The sequence below is a fragment of the Xenopus tropicalis genome, chromosome 4, assembly GCF_000004195.4.
Source record: "Xenopus tropicalis strain Nigerian chromosome 4, UCB_Xtro_10.0, whole genome shotgun sequence".
In the NCBI taxonomy this organism is placed as follows: Eukaryota; Metazoa; Chordata; class Amphibia; order Anura; family Pipidae; genus Xenopus; species Xenopus tropicalis.
The window spans coordinates 132,346,754-132,365,262 of record NC_030680.2 but is presented as its reverse complement, the minus strand read 5'-3'; the positions used below and the strand labels follow the sequence as shown (position 1 = coordinate 132,365,262).

Genomic DNA, 18,509 nt, shown 5'->3' with positions numbered 1-18,509 from the left:
GCAACATTTATTGGCTCAAATAAATACAACAAAAACTAACATATAAATCATACTATACCAAAAAGGACAGGTGCATCCCAGTGCCTCATACCACCCACTCTCCTAGTGCGTTTCACACCGTGTGGCGCTTCGTCAGAGGAGGTGATGAAGCGCCACACGGTGCGAAACGCGTTAGGAGAGTGGGTGGTATGAGGCACTATGTTTATGTGAGCACGTCTGTCAAGTCTGTGTGTACAGTATGCATATGTAAAACTTAGAATGTGGCTTTGTGTCAGCCTGTATTTTGGGGTATGTGTGTCTAGAGCCCAGACACCATTATATTGTCACTAGTGATGGGCGAAATGTTTTGCCAGGCATGGATTTGCGGCAGAAAAATTCGCCACACAACGCAAAATTGTCGCCGGCGTCAAAAAAGAATAGTCACGGGCATCAATAGAATAGCTGCGTGACGGAATAATAGCCGCGGGTGACAAAAGAATAGCCGTGCGACAAAATAATAGCTGCGGGCGACAAAATAATAGTCGTGGTCGACAATTTTTTTTCCGCACAACATTTTCGCCGTTTCGCGGATCTTTTAAAAGATTCGCGAATTTTTCGGCGAAGCGAAACGGAACAGATTCGCTCATCACTAATTGTCACAATCTTTATCCTGCTGTGTTATTTAGGTAACATATCCACTGCAGGTTTTATGATATCATTTGAGGGTATTGATTTCTGTGTAATGCCAATTTGACACACCTAATCCTCGTCTGGACCTATGTGGAATCTGAGGGGCAATTTTACAATGTTGTTTGGTTATTGTTTTATTTAGACAGCTCAATGTACAGAGCTTGGTTTCCTAGCCCTGTATGCAAAATTACATTGGCCTTTCTCTGGCCATACCAACAGATTAACCATGTGGCCATTCCCTATGTTGTTGCAGGGCTGTTGGCTGTCAAAATTTTAAACCTTTGGGGGGAAGGGTGCAATGAGGCTGTGGTCACAAAATTCCTATAGACAGACAAGAGAAAAGAGTAACAGCCTCCCAAGATTTGGCTGGAGCTACTGTAAAATAAAAATGTTACCCATATAAGTCAGACAGTGAGAGAATACACAATTAGATTTGCCAGGGCCTTTGTAGGAGGGAAAATGGCATCATTAGAGAGAAAAATGGTGACATTTTTGAGTAAATTAGCTAAGGAAGGAAAACAAATGAAGAGATAGCAAGTAGGAACAGAGGAGTTATTAAAAAGATGAGATGACTGCTTAGATAAATCTGTCTCCTTGTTGCTGTAGTAGTACAAAAAAGGAAACCTTATTACAATGATCAGCTGTTACCAACCCATAATAAAAACTAAACTCTTATTTCTACAAACATTTTACATGGTCCAAATGGTAAACATCAAAATACTGAGAAATTCACATCTATACTTGGATCACCCTTGGTCACATAAGGACTGTGGGTCATGCTCAGCGATTGCAGAGGAAGCTCTGTTAGAAACCACAGAACTGCAGTTTTACCCAAAAAAAACCTGCCAGGGAACATTCTCTTGTGTCTCCTGCTGGTACTGCAAAGTAGAACCGAAATATTTATACAGTAGTAAATACGCATTAGCACAGATAATGAGACATAAATAAGTGAAGTTGTACTGAGCTATTTCCGTTGCACAATTAGAATTCCCAAGGCTTATGTAGGATGGAGAATAGCTCCATTAGTAGGAAAAATGGTGACATGTTTAAAGAGACATTAGTGAATAAGAAATGAAATTAGAAATAAGGAAAATAAATGAAGGAGATGCCAGTGAAACACAGAAGGTATCGCAAACATGTGAGAGCTGCTCAAATAATATTTCTGCCCATGATAATGCAGGAAGGCTGGGGTGCAATGTTCTTTAATAAGTTATTTAATAATGTATAATATTAATATATAATAATGAGTTTATATATTACGAATATCTAACCTATGGCCCACTAGGTTCTGAACTACAACTCCCAGCTTGTTATTGACAGACTTCAGCTATTGGTGGGATGCTGCATACTGTTGTCTGCTTTAGTTGGAGGGTTGCAGGATCTGATGCATCTTGATGCAGTGGCGTAACTACATGCGGCCAGTGCACATCCAGCCATACCTGGCCCCACCTCCACTTAACCCTTGCCTCCCCTGCTCCCTGCTCACAGCCACTGGGGAGGGGGGATTTCTATGGTGGAAGCAGACCCCACAATCCGCCCCCATCCCCGCACGAACATGGGGTCTGCTTCCACTATAGTTACGCCATTGCTTTGATGTGTGAAGTCTTAAACATGTATTACACAATATAATGTACATTTTTTTCTCCAAGGATCCCCATCTATTAACTTGTTTTCAGCTATGCTGGCATTATTTTTCCGGTTTTGGTTTGTCTCTCAGAAGGGAATTATAACATAATGGGAGGCTCATGTGCTGTGATAAAGAAGATTGTTACTAGCTAGTCAGTAGCAAAGACTATAACTGAAGGGTGGTCAGTAGCTCATTTAAGAGGGTATGGGAAAACAAAGCAAAAGGAAAAGAATGATATACAGTATCAGTATCTGCATTAAGCAAATAAAAATAGAAACTAGGACATGAAGGTATAATTGCAATTAAAAATGTGCAGAAACAATTTCCTTGTGCTTCTGTAATAAGGAATCTGTAGTGGAGATACTATTTAATAGCGGGGGGGAGGTTATTTAATGCTTGTACGCAGTGATCTCAGTCGGGTTTATATGGTTTAAAGCACAAATTAGGGTGATAGGAACATTAACTTGTGGGATTTAATGTAATTGGAGGCGTAATAAAAACATATCTGTTAATCGTTTGTATTTAATGAGCCTGGTATGCGGATGATTTTTCACTCTGATATTGACCGTCCGTCTTGTGTACTAATTAACAGGCATTTTTTCAATGTATTTGCTGCAGGAAAACCTCCAGAAGCTAGTACAAATAGAGCACAGTGTCAGGGGTCAGAGGAGCCTTCTCCAGCCTGGGCGGGTGAGTACAATGGCTGCCTTATACCCAGGAGTCCATGCATTTAGCCAAGTTATAACTACAGCCCCCGCTGGGAGTAAAATCCATCTTCCCATGTATAGATATCCTAACACCAACACAACATTTATTTAATACTTATTCTTTTCAAATTGATTCTGTAGGAGTTTACCCTATTCATAATAATGATGCCTTGATGTCTTCAAATGTATAATATGCCACATTGTTCTTATATTATGGTCTAAGCCAGTGAGTATCTATCCATAGGAAACAATGACCATGTCATGTCCATAGGAAACAATGACTATGTCATGTCCCACCCAGACAACCAGAGTCTATAAATGGTAAACAATAGATAGCTTTCCCAGACAGGCCATGCTATACAGTAGTTTTCCCATTCAGCAGTGCCACAGAAAACCATGGGCCTGGTTTAGGGCCGTGGTAGACGTGGAGGTTAGTCACAGCGATTTACATTCAAGCCGGTGGGATGGCATATTGGGGAGATTAGTCGCCCGCAACAAAGGAGATTTGTCGCAGGTGACTAATCTCCCCGTTTACCACAGCCCTTAGAAAGCATTGCCCCCAAAGTATACACAGGTATCAAGAATTTTTTTGAATTTTTACACTGGGCAAAGTGACTATTTGCAGTAGCTTATTGCAACCTATCAGCAGTTATATTTAATCTGCCAATTATAGGCAGAATAATGAATGGAACTCTCTGATTGGTTACTAAGGTTAATAACTGGAGGCAAAATTGTTAGGGGATGATACTGTTTGGGCCTTTTCAGCCAGTCAGTACCCATTTGGTATGTCCTAGCGGCACCCATGGCCTGGTGTGGTTCTTGGCAGAAGGAATTTACTGGCTGAGCAGATATGGATCGAGGAGCCCCATGATTATGGGCTTATACAAAGGCAGCTTGGTCAAGAAAGGCTGGGTCAGAAAACAGTGACTGCCAATGTAGTCAAGCCACATGCAGTTAACTAGTGATGAGCAAAATTCTTTACCAGGCATGGATTCGCGGCGAATTTCTGCGTTTCACCATTGGCAGATTTTTTTTTTTACAAAACATGTGGAAAAATTTGCTGCGCTGAAAAATGACGGGCGTCATTTTCACTGTTTCACAAATTTTCCACCGAATTGAAATGGGACAGATTCATTCATCACTACCAGTAACAACAGAGATGCCTCTGAGAGAGATGTGGCCCATACAAATACCTGCCCTGAGAACCCTAGATGTACCTTCCAGCCCTTAAAATGTATTTGCAAATCAGAAAATACATGTTACATTGGGTACTGCAATTTAAGCATATTACTGTAGGACCCCCCCAGGAAGGAGCAGAATAAGTAACCAAGATTACATTTTATAACCAAGTAACTCTAGTCCTAGGGGCCTGTATCTTAAAAAGAAGATAACAAGGATGCATGCAGCGATCACGGCTCATTACAGGCAGGAGATGAATATCCATTCTGCAATAAGAAATGTATTTCTTGCCATTTGCTGTGACACAAACCTTTTGCCCTCACAGGAATTCGTGAAAGAAGGAACTCTAATGAAAGTTTCTGGAAGGAACAGACACCCCCGGCATTTGTTCTTGGTAAGAGAAATGTTTGTAGAAAGATTATATTACATTTGTATTCGATATGGAAAGTAATAAAGCAGAGACAGGCATCATCCATGGGCCCACTCTATGGCTTTGTGCCCCCGCCCTTATAAATATGATGCTGCCAAACGCAGGCAGCGCTGTATTTGTGGCAGTTTTGGAATGCAGAGACCTGCAGGAATGCAGAGCAGGATGAAAATTGCATAAAACTGGGTGCATTTTGTATTGACCTCCAGGGTTCACTGCAGCAAATCATGGCCAAATTGAGGCACATTTAATACTGCATTTTTTTGTGTTGGCGCAATCTGTTGAAGGTTCATTGGAATTAATGGAAGCTTAAGGCAAGTGTTAACTTGGCGATTATTGGCTGCAGTAGTATTGTGGGGGTGGTCTGGCAGGGTTGGTCGGCAGAGCTGTAAACCAATGATCCAGTGGATCATTATCTCCCTCATGACATGGGGCTGGTTGACAGCTCTATGTGGGCTTGAGTTTTCCAGTAACCCCAGTCCAACACTGTTTGTAAATCAGCCACACTGTTTCTAGGAAATGACCCAAAAGATTTATGTGGTGGAACACAGGAATAGGGACTGGGGCTGCCACCTCAAGGGTAACAACAAAGGCAAGTGGCACTCAGAGCTGCAAACAAGGGAACAAGCCCTTTAAATTTTTATTGCGGAAATGCAACGTTTCGGGGCAAGATGACCCCTTTCTCATGCATTGTTGTGTGCTGCCACCTCAAGGGCCCACTACCACCACCCTGTCACAAATTCCTGGCCACGTAGCCAGCACCAGTAGCACAACTATAGAGGAAACAGACCCTTCAATCATAGGGGGCCTGGTCTCTGCTTCCTTCCAAGCTGCTCTTACTTACAACAGCAGGATCAGGGGGCCATGATCAATGAGTGGATGGAGGGCCAGGTAAGAGATTCTGTGCACACTGGGCCCCTCCGAGATTTTTTGTGGGGGGGGTCAACGCGTAGTTGTTATAACACTGGCCAGCATGCCCCTCCCAGCACTGTGTTCCTTTTACTCTCTCCCTCCTACTCACATGCAGCAGTGATCTGAGGGAGAAATTGCAGATACTGATGAGGAGCAGGCCTGGGGTGTGGGGTGTGGTCCTGGGTGGGTAGGGCCCATAAGGGCAGGGGCCCACTGTGTTTTTTTCCTGGTGTCCCACCAGCCCAGCTGGCCCTGGATAGTTTAATGCGGAGGGGTGCCCTTTATAAAATAAATAGACATAAAATTGAAAGTGTTGCCTGATTGAATTCTTAGGGGCCACATACAAGGCCCCCAGAAGCCAACTTCTAATGTATAGGATAAATTAACAAGGTGTTATTATCACCATGTGGTTTGAATTGGAATATTTCTTGTAATACTATGGACCTCTGTCCTGTCACTAGACTCCTTTGGTGGGTTCGGAAAGCAGTGGGCTCGGACACTTTTCCAGGCATTCTTGTGTTAGTGAGCATCCTGGCAGGAAGCGCGCTGGGCTGGAGCAGGGGCCAGTTTCCTGATTCCAGTCCTTTGTTTACACGGATGTTGCTGCCTGAAGTTAGAAGTACTCACATACAAAACAAGGACCCTTCCCTGACCCCTGCCAGCCTACGAAGGTCTTGGGCCCCGTCCCAGCTCTTTATCTCACGCTTCCAAGAATTACTCTACAAAGTCGGCTTGGGCTGAGAATGAACACTGGGACGTGGTTATGGGCCAAGCCTCCTGTCAGCGCTGAGATCTTAGTGGTTCCTCTGGTATGAATTTCGGATATGATCTTATCAGTGATGAAAGCTAAATAATCGTCACTTCAGATCAGAAAGGATTTATTTCTAGGCTGCAGCACACTAGCAATATAAACAAGGGCAGTGGAAGCATGTAATCTGAAAGCTCCTGCTGAGTGCAGCACCAGTATCGGACTTTAGTAGCTTAGGTGATGCAAAGTATCTGACAGACATTATTACTGATACTAATCATACCTAAAGGGGTAGTTCACCCTTAAATTAACTCTTAGTATGATGTACAGAGTGCTATTTTGAGACATTTTACAATTAGTCTTCATTTTTTATTTGCAGTTTTTGAATTATTTAGCTTTTTGTTCAGCAGCTCTCCATTTTGGAATTTCAGCAGCTATACAAAAGTATCAATACATTGCAGCCTCACAGAGCAATAGATTTTTTACTGGGTTGAGTAACCCCAGTTGAAAGCTGGAAAGAGTCGGAAGAGAAGGCAAAGCATTCAAAAACTATACCAAATAAAAAATGAAGACCCACTGAAAAGTTTCTAACCACCCCTTTAAATGCATATACATACACATATCACAGTGCAAACTCCCTGGGTCCAGGTGGAACAGATATCAGTGCCAGTGGCCCACTCCTAGTGGGTTTGATAAGTAGCAGAACAGTCAGCTGGCCTTTATCTATACAGTGTGATAGATATAATGTCACCCAGTCCCCTCCCAGGTCCTGGCTTCTTAATACATCAGAGCTAGATCTGGCCTTCCCATTGTTGCACGGCTGCAGGCCTGAAAGTGGTAAAAGAGCAACCCAGTTCCTGCAGAATTAGGGCAAGCAACTTGGGCCAGTCTGAGCCCCTCTTCTCTTAAGGTAGCCATACACGGGCCGATTGTAGCTTATCGGCCCGTCAAGGGTCAGCAAGGACTGGCCTGCCCAACCGATATCTGGCCTGAAATCGGGCAGATATCGATCGGACAGGTTAAAAAATTCAGTTGGATTGGGGACCGTATCGGCTCGTTAATGCGGCCCCCGAACCAACTGCGCACATTACAGTGGTTATGATTCGATCGCTTGGCCCCAAGGCAAGCGGATCTTTAAGTGTATGGCCACCTTTACTTACTCATTTCATGTCTTTCCCTGGGACTGAGGGGCTCTATACCTGACTGGGCGATGGTCCACTGCCCATAGTACTGCAAGGATTTCCACTAATCCCTCAGCCTTTGCTTGGTGTGATCTGCACGAGCATCCCACACTAGCCAATTACTGAGCATCCTACACCAGCCAAATACTGAACACCCAAGGTCCTGGTCCCAGTTGCTGACCTGGTTTGGATGCTTTGCTGAACATACAGCCTATAAGGATAAGCAACAGAAAAAAGTCCTACCAGCAATGTGCCCCCTGGTGTCCCAGTCTAACCTGGCACCACTGAGTGACTATATTGCCCTCATGTTGCGAATGCTCAGACTTAGCTGTTTATTGCAAGGTGGCCAGGCTTCGGGCACATCTGCAAGTTTAATCTGATTCCAGTTCACCTTGATGGCAAGTCAGTAAAGAAAAAAAACAAAGCTGCAGCTTTCCCTTTTCATATTTCATGACAACAATACCCTAACATTCACTTATTTATAAAGTCATCGATAGGCCAAGACAAATCCTCACCTCCCCCCCCTTTTTTATTCTGAAAAATGTTTTCAATTTCCCCAGAATGATTCTGTGCCTCTTGTTACGTGATTGGATATTAGAATAAGGGTTTAGTCTGCATTTCACTCTGCACCAAATTCTGCACCAAGCAATTAAACAACAATAGTCATTTTTTAATGTTGAAGAAAGTCTTGGGGTGCTAATCAGCGTTGCCTTGCCAACCGTATGTGTCAAAGCTCCTGCCGACGTATACCAAGAACACGTCTTATGGGCAACAAACAATGTACTGGCTGCGTCCCAAAACTCCATTTTATTAGCATTTTCCTGGTGCCTGCCCTTCATCTCATTAGTGCTTTTTTCAATTCTATTTTAAGGGAATTTCCCTTGGGAATATTTATATTTATTAGTTACAGTAGTAGCAGCGTCTGTACTACTCCAGCGATCCTTTAAAACAAAACGAAAAATTAAAGGCAAATTATTTAAAATCATTTGTGGCTGATGGGCGCTCGGCCAAAGGACTGCAGTAAAGTCTTTTCCTGGCTTGTTTTTAACCCATTGTAAGGGCAGACCTTGGCTATAACATTGGTTAAGATGAGAAATATTTTATTACAGTGAGGGATAATTATTAGATATTTTAGTATATATAAGAATAAGGAGCCTAAAGATCCCTCATAGGGATAGGGCCGTCCTTTGGTCGATTATACCTATTGGGCCTAATCGATCCTGCACCCATAGGGGCCTGCCAGCCAGCCAGCACCTAGTCTTGGAACCCTCAGTTGATAATATCAGCCCTGCATAGGGAGAAAAGGAAAGGTCTTTTGACTACAGACAACTGAATCATAGCTGCTTCCTTCTTCATGTTAGTCTGGTACCACATACTGTTTTTTTAATTAATGTCTTCATTAACTAAACCTGCCCCCCTGCCTGCATCTCTATATTAATGGGGAAAGTAAAGCCCAAAGTAACTATAATGTATTCAGACACTGGTATTAGGGCACAGAGCTGCTGTACAGTTTTCCACATGCAGTAGTCCTATGTCTGTTAATTACAGTCCCCAGCTCAAACTCTGCTGCGGTCACTTCTTTCTTCTATAATCTAGAGGGTGTAGCACATGTGCAGTTTTGGTGCTCCAAGGTACTGATGCACCACTAGTGGGTTTGGAGAAGAAATGAGACCAATCAGGACGGAGTTAAGGATTAGCAAAGTTTGGGTGCATAATGAGTGCAAAGATACTTGCCCCATACATGCCCCTTTGCAAATAGCTGTGAGTGCCCATTCACCCCTTTAGCCTCTTCTGATGAATTACCCTTAAGTGCACATACTGACCCAGAATTACTGGCACCTTGGATCTGCTGCTAATTTCACATCTCTCTTAAGCTGGCCATACACGCACTGATAATATCGTATCCACCTTTAAGGTGGCCATACATGTACCAATTACAACAGTTCGTTCCCTCCACTGACATCCAGGGCTGAATCATCAGATATAGAGTTAGAAACAATAGGGATTCTACCTCCACCTGACGATTCAGCCCTAAAGGCAGATTTTGCTAGGGCACCTTCAACGGCGCCCAATTAAAATCTTTTGTCCCTTCCCGATTGACGAGACAACCGATATCCGAAGCTTTTGCAATATTGGTCATCTCGTTGATCCACCATAAACCCACCAAAAGTTTGTACTAAATGAGGTTTTGTATGATAATATCGGTGGCATATGGCCAGCTTTAAGGCAGTGGTTGTCAGACTTTTTCAGTGCTACTGCCCACTGGATGTCCAATCTGTTTGTCAAGGAAAACATTGGTGTATCAGTCATTTGGCTATAATTGTAGGAATAGCTAGGACATCAGATCACATCAGATAAGCTTTTCTATTTAATCTTCAATCTCTGCCCCCCCACCAGTGAATTGAGAGGGGATTGAGTTTATGCAAGTCATGTGACTGCCTGCTTAATAGTAATTAAAAACCAGTGACGTAACTATAAGGCAGTGATCCCCAACCAGTGGCACGGGGGCAACATGTTGCTCACAAACCCCTTGGATGTTGCTCTCAGTGCCCCCAAACCAGGGAGTTATTTTTGAATTCCTGACTTCAAAGCCCCTGTAAGCTGATAGGGTGCATAGAGGCTGCCTAATAGCCAATCACAGCCCTTATTTGGCTCCTCCATGAACTTTTATGGTGCTTGTGTTGCTCTCCAAATCTTTTTACATTTGACTGTGGCTCATGAGTAAGAAAGGTTGGGGACTCCTGCTATAAGGGAAGCAGACCCTGTGGTCATCAGGGTGTCTGGACTGTGTGGCATGCCCGGATTGGGATTTAAATTATGCCCTGGCACTTCAATTATAGAGGCCCAAACATCCCCCCAACAGCCCCAGTGCTGCATATACTGTATATATATATATATATATATATATATATATATATATATATATATATATAGGCATTTGTTGAGAGTCTGTGCCTAGGGCAGTAGCCCACAGGTTACTGTATAATAATAAAGTTTAAAAATGACAAAAATAAAAACCCTCCCCAGCTGCCACAAGACCTACTGGTGGAAATCCAGTGGCAGAGCTGAGAGCTATAGGCGGGGAGCAAGGAGTGTGAGCAGGCAGGGAGCAGTAGGTATGGCCAGGTAGGTGTTGCAGGGCTTGCCAAGCCCCAGCCATTATATAAACATTGCCTTTTGGTTTTTACTTGACCTTAAAATTGCGTCATATGAATATTTTTTTTCTGCCCTATGCTATTGTAGGCCAAAAGCAATTGTGGCCTATTATAAATGTGCAGGCACAGAAGCAGCTGCTGCCCCCAATATGTGAGAAACCGATAAACCGCATACAGTTGGCAGTCACAATTTTCTCCATCCTCAGTCATCACTTCCTATAGAAAGTGATGTATTTCTCTCCCAGCACTAACGTGCCACTGCTAGAAATGCTAATGTGATCAGCAGTGGGGAAATGTCAGTGCGCCGATCAGATTAATGGGAGAGCGGAAGGTAATTTATGAAGCAATAAGTAAAGTGAATAAAAACTCAGTGAGAAGTCATCTGTCAACTAATGGCACGGAAATCCCTCTCTGGTATCAAGAGAAGCAGAAAGCCGGACCCCTGTCTTCTGGGATGATTGACAAGCTGTATGCCCCCTCCACCGCAATGTTGGTCCCTATTAGATACTTATGGCTATTATACGTTATTTACGGCAATGGGTGTCACTGTCAGTATCACCGCAGGGTGGGGAGACCCTGACAAAATGCGCTTTTGATTTCCTTTCATAGCAAGCGTTTCTGTGGGCTCATCTGTCATTTGAGGGGCTGCCAGTTATTATAGGTTTGTTTTATTTGATTTCCCATCAGATCTGAGCTCCCTAAAGCAATATTAATGCAAAAGGCAACCGCTCTAGAAGACAATGAATATTCTTGTGTTTTTTGGGGGGGTTTTCTGTCTGCGGATCATTTCCATAAGAAGATATTGAAAACCTGCACCGATTTAGATTTGGTTTTAAATGTTAACTTGTACATTTATGAATAATTTGGGGGGAATAATTCTGCAAATTTTCAGGTAAATTATTTACATTTTTTTGTTTAGAAATTCTAAGCAATTTACCAGGCATGACTGCACAAGTGCAACGTGTCTACTCAAATCCTAGGCGTCATTTACAAATATCCAGAGTGCAACCCATTGTGCTCATTCAAGCAGCTCTTCTTCCCTGGGCAGGCTGCACACTGCAGTGTACATCAGGGGGGCACATACTAGCCATGTTCTTACTGCCTGCCATAGGGCTCCCTAACAAGTGTGTCTGAATGACTTGAAAGTTAGGGGACAGCTAGGGTGTGCTACCTGTGTGTCTCCCCTTCCTGCGTCTCGTGAATACAGTGCTGCAAAGTGCAAGCAGACCTGTATTCATCAGAGCAGCTGAGCATCTCTGCTCCCTGTGGCAGAGACAGAGGTAGGCAGTTTGCAAAGTGCAAAAAACAGCTGAAAAGCTGAAATGCCAGGGCCTATTTTGAATACCAGCCTGAACCTAGTAGAGGGGGCATTCCTAGTAGCATTCACTGATACCACTTTGACATTTTGGTCAAAGGCTAAGACCACCTGAAAAACTGCTGCTTAGAAGCAGCAGCAGCTACTGTCATCTGTATTAAGTAAGCAACCCCCAAGTGCCCTCTAAATGCTGCAAAGGGATTCAGGAAGTAATTCCAAGCCTGAACATGGAGCACTGTATTTGCCCAGGGCTTCTAATTACTGTAACAGGGTGTAAGATATGTATGAATTTGTCTGCCTTTAGAGCGGGAGCCTGCCAGCCCTGGAGGTGAGAGGATCAATTTCTCTTCCAATAACTATTCCAGGGCGTATGAGCTGCCTTTGCTTATGTTTTGTTTTAAGTCTCTTGTTTAATATGAATTAATAGTATCAATATGCTGTCTCTTGTGTCAGGCTAAAACTGTTACTTTATGTACTAAACCTCATTTTCCACTTCACTATTATTTTGATATGTTTCCAGATGAACGATGTTTTGCTCTATACGTACCCACTGAAGGATGGCAAATACCGGCTTAAGAACACTCTCTCGATTCCAGGAATGAGGGTAATTATCTCTATATCTCATGTTATACTCACACATATCTAGTATAAATAAATCTGAAGCAACTGAACTTGTTAAGTAATCATTGAAGACGTTTCACTACTCATCCGAGCAGCTTCTTCAGTTCAACTGACTGGTATGGGAAGTCCTCAGCATATATACTCTTCCACTAATCCAATCACAATGGCACTTTGTAACTCTTCAGAAAGGTGACACCTGAAACTCACAGAGGTGTGAAGGCAGTGAAGAAGCTGAAGAAGCTGCTCGGATGAGTAGTGAAACGTCTTCAATGATTACTTAACAAGTCCAGTTGCTTTAGATTTATTTATACTAGATATACCATGACCTGGATGAATGAATATCTTCATAGTCATATACTCACACATGTATCTCTGTTTAGGGTACATATCCTTGTTAGTTACCAAAGAAGAGATTATAATAGTATTAATGGAAGAACTGTTAGTTTGGAATATAATAGGGCCATACATGGGCCATTAACAGCTGCCAACTCCCCTCCAAACAGAGTTGCCAGGTTATAGGCCGATGTATTGGGCCTTGGAAGGTCCTGCTTGATTGACTTTTGGACGAAAATGAGGCAGGTTTAAAATTACCAATGCGTAAGGACTGGCTCATAGAAGAACTCTTCTGAGCTCTTCATAGACCCCAATTGTTGGTCCAATATGGGCCACCAAATTGGGTAAAGACCCACACAGCGGATCTTTTCACATATGCCCAGCTTGAGAAAGGCATACTATCATTATGTACTTTATTTTCCCATCCTATCTACCCTCCTTTGTAAATGATTAGACCAGAGGATTGGGTATACAAGGAATTTTGGGCCACTGACATGGAAAGCAGCCCCATGTATGCTAGGAAATATACAAGCAGAAAAGTGTACAAATACAAGTAACCCACAGCAAGCATTTAGCGAAAGGCTTTCTTTGTTTTATTTGCGATCAAACATAGTTGCTTATAGGTAGGCATAGGTTACTGTAATGTGATATATGTTCAGAAATTAGCATTATAGCATTATAATTTTGTCATCACAACTTGAATGTGTAACATGGGTAACACAAACACTCCAGTGACAGTGGCCGTGGGCGCCTGGGAAAAATTTGTTTGGCTTGGTCCCGTTTCTGAGTTGTTAAGGTTATATGGATACAGGTATAGGACCCATTATCCAGAATGCTCGGGACCAAGGGTATTCCGGATAAGGGGTCTTTCTGTAATTTGGATCTCCATACCTTAAGTCTACTAAAAAATTAATAAAACATGAATTAAACCCAATAGGATTGTTTTGCATCCAATAAGGATAATTTATATCTTAGTTGGGATCAATTACAAGGTGCTGTTTTATTTCTACATAAAAAAAGGAAATCGGTTTTAAAATTCTGAATTATTTGCTTATAATGGAGTCTATGGGAGACGGGCTTTCCGTAATTCGGAGCTTTCTGGATAACGGGTTTCCGGATAAGGGGTCCGATACCTGTATATATATATAGTTTAACAGAGTATTCCATGCACCCAACTGTCACGGCCTCAAGTGATAAGCTCCTAAAACTTGTTCTCTGTAGAAAAAAGAAGTATTCACTGAACATAGATTTTCTCTTTTAGGTCAGTCGCCCCATCGTGGAGAATGCACAGAATGTGCTTAAAGTTGAATGTATGGAACGTTGCCTTATGTTGTCTGCAAGGTAAATCCAGATATGCTTTGCACATGTTTTCTAATTTAATTTCAACATATTATATGATTTATAGCCTTACATTGTAAGATTATGTGCAGTCTTCTACATGTTAAATGCATCAATCTAAATTATTTAGGAGATGCCGTTTAAAAGATGCCAGATATAGTGGTGTCTTCTCACAGAATGTGAGTCTATAAATCACAATTATTGTCTAGCATATGGGAGGTTTCAATGAATGATGACACTTTTAACGGTCTTGAGACTTCTTCTGCAAGGCATTATGGAGCTAACTATGAAACATTGCTTCACCATCAGTCCTGGTATGATTACTTAATTAAGGCAAATTGTCCTAAAGGAGGACCATAAGGCTGAAATAGATGCACACAATCCAAAAGAAATGTAAGTTTGAGTTTAATACAGAGGCAATTAAATGCCCTACCTATGCAACACTGGTTTTGGCTATGGTAGCCACTTTCTGCTAATGTCAAATAGTGATGTGCGGGGCCAGGCTGAAACTCATGGGACCCGTGGGTTTAGTCATGGGTTGAGCAGGTTCAGACTGACCAATGCACGATTCTTGCAAGTGGGTTTGAGCTTTCCCTTCCGCCCTCCACTCTGCCTCCGGTAACCTGTATTTATAGGTGCAAGCCTGCCTGCCCTGCCCCCTTTGTGACATCACAGATGGGCGCGTCAGGAGAGAGTCTATAAAAACAGGTGCCAGATGGGTTGGGTGTGGGTTGGGAGTGGAAGGTTAGGGTCGACAAAATGACCCGCACATCATTCATACCAACACACTGCAGGGAAATCATATATGCAGTTATGTGTGCCTTGCCAATTTAAGTTTGATACCTATTAATACCTGTTTAAATGTGTTTGCTGAGCTGTTTCTGTGCTTAGCCTATGCAATAATACCTTATTAGCTGTGATCTGACTACTATACTGAGTTTTTGATGCAAAACTAGGCATATACTGGATACACAACAGAATTGACTAAAGAATGAACCCAAGTTTGCATATTTAAATTGTCACACTCAGTTGCCCATTGCTTTAAAGACATCACTTTATGGGCAATGGCACACGGGAGAATTTATTGCCCACGGTAGCATAGATTAACAACAACAAAACTTCCCATGTGCCATTGCCCTAAGAGTTCAGATTTCGTTCCCCCCACCCAAATGGCATCATTTGTACTGCATACAGTATATCCCCATCGTTTGCCAGCACCATCACATTTTTCTAAAACAAATAGCAGCTTTCACCCAGCGGCCTCTGACACATCATCAGTTACATTTAAATCTGCAAACAGCATAAACGCGCAAAGACTCTTATTCAGCATAAATTTTATCAAGAATGCAGAACTGTCTGATAAAAGTTCTGCTTTGTTTGAGCACTGTGGTGGTTAAGCAGTGCTCAGGAGAGGAGGTTAGAGAAAAAATTAGAGCAGACAGCTAGAGATGAGTTTCTTTGGGAACCAACAATGCCATCTCTTCATTGGCTGCTAGAATGGAGGGTGTGTTTAGTAATCTGAGCTGGGAAGAACTGAGCATGCCCAGGAGCCAACAGCCAAAGCAAATTCCTGAGGGAGGGGCCGAGTGGGTTACAGGAGGAGAAGGAAATCTAAGTGATAAAGGGGACACTGCAGCCTTACTATTAACCTCTGGACCAGTGTGGCAGGTATTGAAAGATTTCAAAGAGGCTGTTCACTAATTAAATTTTTGTGTGGGGGGGTTTACATGTCCTTTAAGTGCATGAACATCTGTCTTCTATTAATGAATCCAATAAGCCAGGTACAAGGGGGGCCAGACAAGAAAATAATCCAAAGGTTAGGCACAAGGTCAGGGCAGGCAGAAGATAAACTAATCAGGAACTGAAGAGTCAGTAAAACAGACAACAGTTAAACAGATTTAGAGTGACCTTAAATTGGGTATGGTTTGAAGGCAGAAAGAGTATAGCAGGAGTGTCGGTGTACAATGACAATGTGTTGCCACACTGTGCCTGAAAGTGCCCAAAGGACACATGCTAAAGTAGCCATACATGTACCAATGCTGCCCCTTCCTTCATATCCTGCTTTATACATTGTGCCCTCAACCCAATCAAGTGAAACAATAGGTGGCCATACCATTTATAGCTTCTCATATGGCATACATCCCTTTGGCCTGTGGGCCGATCGGTCAAGTACCACGCGGGATCTGCTTGTGGATTTGCTAGATCCTCAGTGCAAGTGTGCACATCTCATGTAACCAGAACAGCAGAAGTAGCATTTTAATCCATTCATGTCTGTCAGGGGGGTTAGAAAACCTTGTGACCCCCTTGCAGTCAGTAGTGTGTATCCAGTGAGTGTGAAGGAAGAGGAGGGAATATCCCCTCTGTTTTCTCCTACACTTAAAATTCAGAATAAAAAATCATCTATCTCACTGGTGCATCAGCACCTTTGTTTCCTCAGCACCAAACCACTGTTCCCCCAACACCCAGACTTAAGGCCCCCATACACGGGCCGATAGTAGCTGCCGATATCGGTCCCTTGGACCGACTGGGCAGCTTATCTGCCCGTGTAGGGGCAGAAACGAGCGGGCTGGCCGACCGATATCTGGCCTGAAATTGGCCAGATATCGATCAGCCAGGTTAAAAGATTCAGTCGGACCGGGGGCCGCATCTGCTCGTTGATGCGGTCCCCGAACCGACTGCCCCATTGCCGCCTACATAATCCGGTTGTTTGGCCCCAGGGCCAAACGATCGGATTATTTTTTTTTTTAACTTGAAGCTCCCCGATATCACCCACCCGTAGGTGGGGATATCGGGGGAAGATCCGCTCGCTTGGCGATCTCGCCAAGCGAGCGGATCTTACCGTGTATGAGGACCTTAACCTCTTACACATCCAATCTTCCAGCCAGAGCCAGGGAGTTGTTTTGTGTGTGTGCCAGGCACTGTACTGTATGTGTAAGTGTCAAGCAAGTATGTGTAAGTGTCACGTTGTTTTGTGTGTGCCAGGCACTGTACTGTATGTGTTAGTGTCAAACTCAAAAGAAACTAAACACAAGAAAGATAGAACAGTTGACTAACGTGTAAATATAAGTCAATCAGCACATGCTGTTATATAATATTAGCTGACCATTCGTATATAACAAAGGGGTACTATCGTACCATATATTGTATAGGGACCCGGGTGTTCAAACCCCGGGCCTCTCGCTCAAGTGAAGGCAGCCAAAAGAACACAAGGCTATCAAGTATATACAGAATCAGCTCACCGTAGTCCGCAGGTGGTCCGGGTGCTCAGGGCCCCGAACCCGTAGCTGAGGGAATAACTCAGAAATCCATGAAGAGGTAACACCAAGCGCACCGGACTGGGATGTGTTCTTTTAAAATTCAATCTTTATTTCTCCATTAAAAACATGACGCCTGTGTTAGTGTCAGGCAAGTATGTGTAAGTGTGTGTGTGTGTGTGTGTGTGCCAGGCACTGTACTGTATTTGTAAGTGTCAGGTAATGCAAATGTGCCAAATGTAGCCTAAAGAAAAGAGAAACTGTTTAATGCATTGTTTTGTCACTTGAAGACAACAACAATGCTTTGACAATTTTGCCTTGAAGGCAAAAACACCTTCTCCTAGCATGGCAAAAGTGCATCACAGAGCCCATTGTGCCGCTAAAACATATGATTGTTTACAGCTTGATTCCTGTCTGGATTTCAGACCTTTGAAGCTTTGATAGTCCTTACAGAACAGAAGAGCCAAAAACCTATTGCTCTGTGCGCAACAGTTGTACTGTTATTGCTACTTTTTATTACCCATATTTCTATTTAGGCCCTCCTCTAGTTATGTTCATGTCTCCCTTTCAAACCACTGCCTTCTTGCTAGGTTGAACTGGACCATAGCTACCACATAAAAACTGCTGAATATAAAGCTAAATAATTAAAAAACCATCAATAATAAAAAATGAGGACCAATAGCAATTTATCTCGAAATAACGAGAGACAAAACTCCCCTGATTGCTTTCCCACCAGCGATAAAGTGAAACCCCATTGCCAAAACATATGCAGAGCTTTGTTTTCCAAAGTTGTTTGAATCACTGGTGGCACAACATACGCAGACCAAGTTGGTAGCATTGACCAATGTATGTGGCATTCCAACCTCTTCAACCAATACCTTTCCTAAAATCAGCAGATATCTATCAGGTAGGTTGGAAACTCCCATTGGACAATGAGCACTTCAGCACTTCTCCTCTACACCTTCCTATGCATGCCCAACTCTACTTACTCTAACAATTGGCTGATATTTTTAGAAAATATGCCAGCAGTGCCCAATATGAGG

At 42.9% G+C, this 18,509-nt stretch overlaps 1 protein-coding gene across 2 annotated transcripts in view; it reads left to right on the top strand.

Moving 5' to 3' along the window:
- fgd5 (FYVE, RhoGEF and PH domain containing 5) overlaps positions 1-18,509 on the top strand; it is a 108,578-nt gene that overhangs the window by 68,604 nt on the left and 21,465 nt on the right. For both annotated transcript variants that reach the window (XM_002938237.5, XM_031901163.1), the window contains exons 11-14: positions 2,915-2,986; positions 4,508-4,576; positions 12,441-12,524; positions 14,136-14,215. In XM_002938237.5, the coding sequence (XP_002938283.3) occupies positions 2,915-2,986; positions 4,508-4,576; positions 12,441-12,524; positions 14,136-14,215 (305 nt within the window). The remainder of the gene's footprint in view (positions 1-2,914; positions 2,987-4,507; positions 4,577-12,440; positions 12,525-14,135; positions 14,216-18,509) is intronic.